The sequence below is a fragment of the Liolophura sinensis genome, chromosome 1 (genome assembly GCF_032854445.1).
Source record: "Liolophura sinensis isolate JHLJ2023 chromosome 1, CUHK_Ljap_v2, whole genome shotgun sequence".
NCBI lineage: Eukaryota > Metazoa > Mollusca > Polyplacophora > Chitonida > Chitonidae > Liolophura > Liolophura sinensis.
Genome location: NC_088295.1, coordinates 47,771,178 through 47,778,497, shown reverse-complemented (window position 1 = coordinate 47,778,497; position 7,320 = coordinate 47,771,178). Strand labels below are relative to the sequence as shown.

At 37.9% G+C, this 7,320-nt stretch overlaps 1 protein-coding gene across 1 annotated transcript; it reads right to left on the bottom strand.

Annotated features, from left to right (window-relative positions):
• Window positions 1-278: 278 nt before the first annotated feature.
• On the bottom strand, window positions 279-4,899 carry LOC135461522 (uncharacterized). Its single transcript, XM_064738661.1, has 5 exons — window positions 4,602-4,899; window positions 2,904-3,922; window positions 2,166-2,357; window positions 1,583-1,783; window positions 279-1,172 (listed from the first exon to the last, which is right to left on the bottom strand). The coding sequence occupies exons 1-5, from the start codon at window positions 4,897-4,899 to the stop codon at window positions 861-863; spliced, it is 2,022 nt and encodes a 673-aa protein (XP_064594731.1). The 3' UTR covers window positions 279-860.
• Between the last annotated feature and the right edge of the window lie 2,421 nt (window positions 4,900-7,320).

Below are 7,320 nucleotides of genomic sequence, written 5' to 3'. Positions count from 1 at the left end.
TCGAAACTGAAAACACCTCAAGATGAATGTATCGCAATATGAAAGTTCTTAGGCAATAAACTATGCAGCATATTGAAAATTTTAAATTGTGACTTACACCAAAAATTTGTTTTGTGGAATTGGCTCCAGAGTGTTATATCAACATGTGAACAGCAGCAGATAATAAAAAGTCACGGGAAAGCATAGAATTCAGACATGATTGTGGTGAACCAAGAAAATAGCTGAAATTTACTATCATAGCCCAATAAGGCCGGGGTGCAGGGGCCGCCTAGGCCCCGTAAGCTAGAAAAATCTGCGTGGCTGAAAATGCATTCTGGGACGTTTTTGGCTATTAAAATCAAACTAGAGCCCTGTAAAATATGAAGAAAACCAACACTGTTTTCTGACTTACAGATTTTCCCATCTGCTTTGTCCCCACAGAACTCTAATCTTCTGGACAGAGAGAAGAATGCATTTTTGTACCAAAGCCAAAATTTAATACATGTAACAGATTTTTTCTGGTTCAGACATTGTTAGTAGTGTACAGGTCATTTTCAGCATTTTCAGTCAAATGTTTAGATTGGCATGTTATGGCACAGAATACAACTGTCCAGTTTTTCATTCAATGGCACCATGGTGTTCCACTCTGGCTTTCTTGGCTGCCTTTTGACACAACTCCTTGGCTTTCCTTTTCGTCAAAGTGCTCTGTGCCCTAATGTCCAGCTGTTTCTGTTTTTCTGTGGCAACTGATTTCTTCTCTTCAAGAATGGCCTTATACTGGCTGAATGATCGCTTGACATTCCTCACAAGAGTGTGATCAACCTTATCATGGAGATGGTCCCTCTTCTTGAAATACTCCACAGCAGATTTACCAGAAGCTTTCAACCATATTTTATGTTTTGTATGGCTTGGTAGGTTTCAATGTTGAGTCTCCCAGATTTGGCATCAATGACGTCATTCATTACATTGAAGGAAGATTCAACCTGGGGTCCATGGAAACAGGACAGAACAGCCTTAGCCATCTTGGACAGGCACAGATATTTCAGACATATCTCTTCTTTCCCCCACCACTCATCAATACAAGACCCTTCTGGGAAATCAGGATGTTGATCTGTCTGGTATTTTCTGATATTTAACTCATAAAGTTCCTCTTCTGTCTCTGTCAGGACATTAGGCGCCAGTGCTGGTAACTTCTGGAGCAAAGAAAGAGTAAGTGTGTGACCACTTGCATGAGGGTGAAGGGCAGAAACAGCCTTCAAAAACTTGTTATTTAGTGCTAATTTCTTCTGCAGGGTATCCCCACAGGCGATGTAGGCTTCCTTGACCTGAAATGACAATCAAACATAAGTCTTTCTAAAAAATTCAAATGGTTTCTTTTTCAGATTATATCAGACTTCAGCTGTAAAATTCAGAGGCAAAGGCATACAGAAAATATGTCCAAACTGCTTTGAATATTTGATGTAAAATTAGCATTTTGTAAACACACATAGATTAATAGTAGTTTGCAATAAATCTAATGATTTATGCTTAACAGATTTGGACATTTTGACAAAGAAAGAATGAGATGAATCTTTACACCACTTTTGTGGTAGCTTTCCTTCACCTGTTTTAGAAATGAAGTAACCATGTAGGTCGGTGTTGAAGGACTCTGGATCAGTTTCAATGCTTTACTTCCCATGAACATCTGCTTCGGTTTCATAATAGCTTGCTTCAGATCCAGCTTCTTCAATTGAGCTCCGGTTGATGCTGTGTTGATGACTTCTGCTTTGACATAACATCCTAGGAAGTCCTTAAACAGCTTTAACTGTTAAATTAATAAAACAAATATTAAAATCTCAAATTAGTCTCATGCATATTTTTTCAAGCTTTTGAAGTAACTCCTGAATGGGAGCAGCTGTGAAAAACAACACATTTTACTCATATCACTCCATCCTGGAATTATGACATTATCACAGTTACTAGTTTAATGGTTTCAAGCCAATAAAATCAACACTGAATTGTTCCGTTAATAAGAAAATTAGCACTGGCTTAAATGACATATGTTCAATATCCCATTTAAATTGACTTTTTGCCATGTGAAATATATGCAACAATTTACTTTCAGTTCACCATACATATATTCTTAGACATTTTCTTATATCCACCTTCTATAATCATTTTTGTGGACAATGTAGAGTGTACAGTACCTGTGATTCATGAAGTTGGTGGATGAGTGGCTCTTTCATCTCCAACAGTAGTACAAAGTGTTTGAGGAGAGGGAAGACTGAACAGTACAAGCCCATCACCATTTTTGTCTGTTTTCTCTGTGTAAAAATCTGTGTGACGATGCGGTCTTTCCTCTCCCTGCCTTCCTTTGTCAATTTTTTTTGACCAAGTTCCTAGCAAATTCCACCAGAAATGTAAGTAACTATTAATACCAGGTAAAATATCATTTCAGAAAAAATAACATGCATTGTCAGACTGATTACAACAGGCTGGAAATCAAGATACATGGCCTGCAACACTTGATAACAATTATGGTAAAGCTCTATGGTAATGCTTATACAAAAAATGTTGTAGTTATAAACCTTACAGGTATTCAGTATAAAATTATTAATTTACTGACATATAAATATATCTGACTTATTATGTCAATATACAGCACAGTAATAAATGTATCTTACCAGTCAATGTCCATTGAGAGCCCATCTTTAGTCAACATCAAACAGCAAAACTCCATGGATACACTGTACATACAATGAACCAAAGTGCAAAATTAAACAAAACACTGGAACAGGGTTAGAACTTCAAACTCATGCCACGCAAAGAACAACAACAGAAGAATACAAATGCTGAAAGAACGTCATGCTTAATTCATAAAGGAAAATTAATAACATTGGCAAACAACAGGTCAAATTAATGTCAATATATGTATTAAAGTCTACCTTGTGTATTTCCCGTATCCGTTCCTTGGATGCTTCAGATACGTTTAATCTTTTGTAGATTTCTACCACTGTCGGCAGATGTTGTCTGTGTTCCTCTTTCATCAACATGGGGAAATAGAAAACAGTTGATGCATCAAACAGCCGATTGGTGTCCACAGTCACATCATACACAGACAACCACCTGTGGCTGACAAACCTCTGTGGTATACTGTACTTTATTCCCAGAATTTCGCACATTTCCTGGTACATCTCCCTCAAATCAGGAGACCACTTCATGTCATTGAACAAATCATTCAACAGCTGTTCTAAGAACCAGTCAAAGGGCTTACAGAATGCCTTTGCGGCATTGTGGATATGGTGGCAAATGTCACCATCAACATCCAACAGGTGCCCAGCTTTTTTCTCCCGAATGTGAGTTTCCAGTCCTGACTTTGATCCCCTCATAACATTACAAGAATCCATGAGTATGGACATAAGATTACTCCAGGGCACTTCATTGGTTTCAAACAAGGTCACTATTTTCTGATAGAGAGACTCACTTGTAACTTTGATGCAGGTCAGAGAGGCAAAATGTTGCACAACTACCTTATTTAAATCTGGACTGAAGTAACTTGCAAGAACTATGAGAACTTTTTGGTAGTTTGAACTCGTGCTTTCATCGATGTTTAGTGAGAAGTGAACGGACCTCAGGTTTTCCAACAGTTTGTCCTCAAACATTTTTCCAACACCAAACCTGATTTTGTAGGAAACAGTTGTGCGTGACATTTCTAGATGTTCCAGTGCCCTTTTATCGTGAGATAAGGTTTTCGCCAACTGAATAAGATTAGGAACAATGGCAAATGATAAGGAATATTCAGCCGTGAATGCCAAAAGCATTGCTTCTTGATTGACGATTCTGTCCTCTAATGGTGTGGCAATTTCAGCAGAAGCTCCTTCAGGGGCCTTTGCAGCAGCAGCTTTAAACATTGGGTGTATACCATAAGGAGCCTTGGAATCTGTTGACTTTTGTCCAAAAGCAGCTACAACAAACCAAAATGAGAGTGATTATCAAGTTAGTCCTTTAAATTAATATACCAAGTAGGTTTCAAAACAGGACTCGAGCTTCTGCACTGTGGTTTACAAAATGCTAAAAGCACAACCTTTAATTTGTATACAATTAATATAGGCTATGTGTTGCCATTAATGCATTATTTGCTTAATATAATTTGGTAGCATCCCTCTGTCAAATGCAAACAAAAATCACTTAGTATGCTAGTTGGTGGCAATGTCATTATTTTAATTTATTTTTGACGAACATGTGTTTATTTCAATTTTTATATAGGCCTATCTTTTTAAGCCTTGATCAATTTATTTATTTTAATATTTAGCAAACTCTAACAGTCTAATGGGTAAATAAAATAAATGCCTAATAATATCATCTGTCTTCATATAATGCCGTATGAACCATAGCGAGTTATCAACTGATATTTAACGGAAAGTTCAAAAAGCTGACCAACAAGCAGAAGATAAGAGCGGGGAGTTACCTCCCTTACTCCCTCATCTCTGCACAGGTGGAACTGGCAAAGAAATAACGGTCCGTGGGCGCTCTACGTCACTCCATTCATTCAAGTCCGCCTCTATTGTCCGACTACAATGGGCTTACTGGAGGACCCCTAAACCTTACTCCACCCTGAATGTTGATAAGGGAACAGAACTTACCAGATAGACTGTAGTTAGACCACCATAATTTCAGGTTATCTCTGTGAATTTTCTGGCCGATGTACTGTGCTAGCGCCTTCCATCCGCAACCCCCATAATGCACATCTTTGTGGCACAACTCGCAGAAAGCCAAACCGGCGGATGTTATCTTCCTCGTGAATTTTCCCACGTATTCCCCTTTGACCTTCCGTTCAAGCCAATCCCACCTCCAGATGTTTTTCAACCCCATGTCCACTGTACGCGCATCAAAATCTTTATCTGATACTTTATCCACGATACTCCGAGACGTTGCCGCCATTTTTGACCAGGCTGGCTCTGCTTCTGCCGTCGAATAATGGTATCTTGTTCCCGATTGGTTGAAACAGTTCGGCTTAATGAAACACACGATCTGACTAGACAATAGACTCCATTCAGATAACATTATAACTTCCGGCAATGCCAGATTTCGGTAGCCATGCATCGGCAAATTGACAGAATCTTCGACTTTATTTTGAGGAAATAAATCGGAACTTTACAAAATGTTACTACACAGAAAAAAAAACGGAAAACAGGTAAATTAATCGAAACTGAACAAAGAAAAAGCGGAATTCCGCTAAAAAGCGAATAAAAATCATGTCTGAGAATTACGGGTTACAAGGTTACACACGTAGCCAGGAAGCAGAACTATAGGTAAGGCTTTGCTGTACATCTGTACCTCTGCCTTTAACACAACATATGTAGTCCAGCATGACTTACAAGTAGATGTCACTATACAGTATACAAAAGAGCCCATTGTTGTCCGTCATGATGTGTACAGGGAAATCCAATATATACAAACAGCACTGTATTATCTCCCCTGATCATCACTTTTTTTCTCAAATTCTCCAGCCTCGCTTCCAAGTCAGCGTCTGCGTCTAGTGCTCATCCTCCGCCACCTCCTGCAGCTGCAGTGGCCTGTGGTTCCTTAGATGCTGCTGCAGAAAGACTGGCACCAATACTAGGAAGATCTGTAAAAAGAAATTCACAATGAGAATAACTGGAACAAAATTAGTTATGGTATGAAGCCGATTTAACAGGCAAAGATGAAAGGTTTTGTCGATCATGAAACATTTCATTTCAATGGTTATGAATTATCCTAGCAAAGTCTCCTCAAGAATTATATCTGGGTGAAAACCAAATTCTATTACCCTCTAAATTCAAAAACATCTTTTTCTTGGCTGAAAATAAGACTTCAGTACTCGGGAGAAATATTCCCTTATTGTGACAAGGGTTAAGTTTGTGTGCGGGCAGCAAAGGTAGACTAACTGTGGTAGTCCAGACCAGTTGTGTATAGCATTGGGGAAAAAAAGTTTATCCAACAGGCAAGTCCAGTAAATAAGTCAAAATAAATATTTTGACCTGTGAGTTGGGCAACAACGCCTGTAATACATGCACAAACGAAAAGCAATTACAAAATGACACACTATGGTCCAACAGACACATGGACAAGCTTTTTTTTTGATAAATCAAAAATATGCACCGCTGTGAGTGTAAAGATCCCCCACAATTAGCTTTCACAAGATATTTTTCAGAAATTACAGAAAACATGTCCTACAGCCCACAGACAAAACAATCCCTGTGTATATATATATATATATATATATATATATATATATATATATATATATATATATATATATATATATATATATAAAGCTAGAAAACTTCTTTTGACATCAGATTACCTGAACAACATGCCGTTAATTGCCTATGGTTCATAAAACTCACTGTACATAGAATTCAAACATTTGGTTGTATTTAACTCTCCTCCAAAAAATCTAAAAAAAAAAAAATAAATAAATAAATAAATGAAAGTATTTGTATACCTAGTTTTCACCTATCCATCTGATGAGCCTTACTTTTTTTTAGATTTATTTCATTCTAAATAATCAAGCAGTGCAATATTGATAACACTGACTATTTAATAGACAATATATACTATAGATATTTATTTACTTATTTGACATGTGTTTTACGACGTACTCCAGATTATCTCAGAATACGTTTATTATTATTATACGTTTCATTCCCTGCATTAATTTGGAGACCACAAAATCTGATGTGTAATCAACTTGCCCTTCTAACTTACATCTGTACGAGACCGCAGATAAGTACGACCTTCCTGTAGAGTAAGTTAGACCTCGTATTAACAAATGAGCTATGTATGAAACAATGAACTGCGGCTGAACTGAGGCCAAACATTTTGGATGTCTACTTGTACACAAAATTGAAAATAAGAAGCTAAACCAGTTCTTTGGGTTGCGTGTGAATTTTTTGAGACTGCTGCTCGGAGGAGTCTGTCAACTTCATGCTGGAGATCGGAGTATGGAACTCGACTTGGACCGGCTCTGGTGATACATGGGCTGAAGGGGACACTTCTCTGAATCTGTCCCACTGTTTAGGAGAAATTGCGTCGGCCGTTAAATTAACTTGACCAGCAATATGCACCTCTTTAAATGTTATGTTGTGAAGCATTGTATTCAGAACAAAGGGCCTTACTAGCCCCATGACACGTCTAGATTTAGATGTTTGTCTGTTCAGGATTACAACCAGGGCTTCGTTATCGATATTTAGCAGCACCTTCTTGTTCGATAACTTGCTACCCCATATCATAATAGCTAAAATGACTGGGACGAGTTCGAGAAAAGTTATATCACACGTAACTTCCATCTCAGCCCAAGCAGCTGGCCATGGGTAAAAT

Excerpts from the sequence above, each read along its gene's own strand:
- LOC135461522 (XM_064738661.1), bottom strand. The coding sequence starts at position 4,899 with ATGGCGGCAACGTCTCGGAGTATCGTGGATAAAGTATCAGATAAAGAT. Across the intron at positions 2,358-2,903 it reads GGATACGGGAAATACACAAG|GAACTTGGTCAAAAAAAATT; the intron begins GTAGACTTTAAT and ends GGAATTTGCTAG. Across the intron at positions 1,173-1,582 it reads TTACTTCATTTCTAAAACAG|AAGTTACCAGCACTGGCGCC; the intron begins GTGAAGGAAAGC and ends TCTTTGCTCCAG.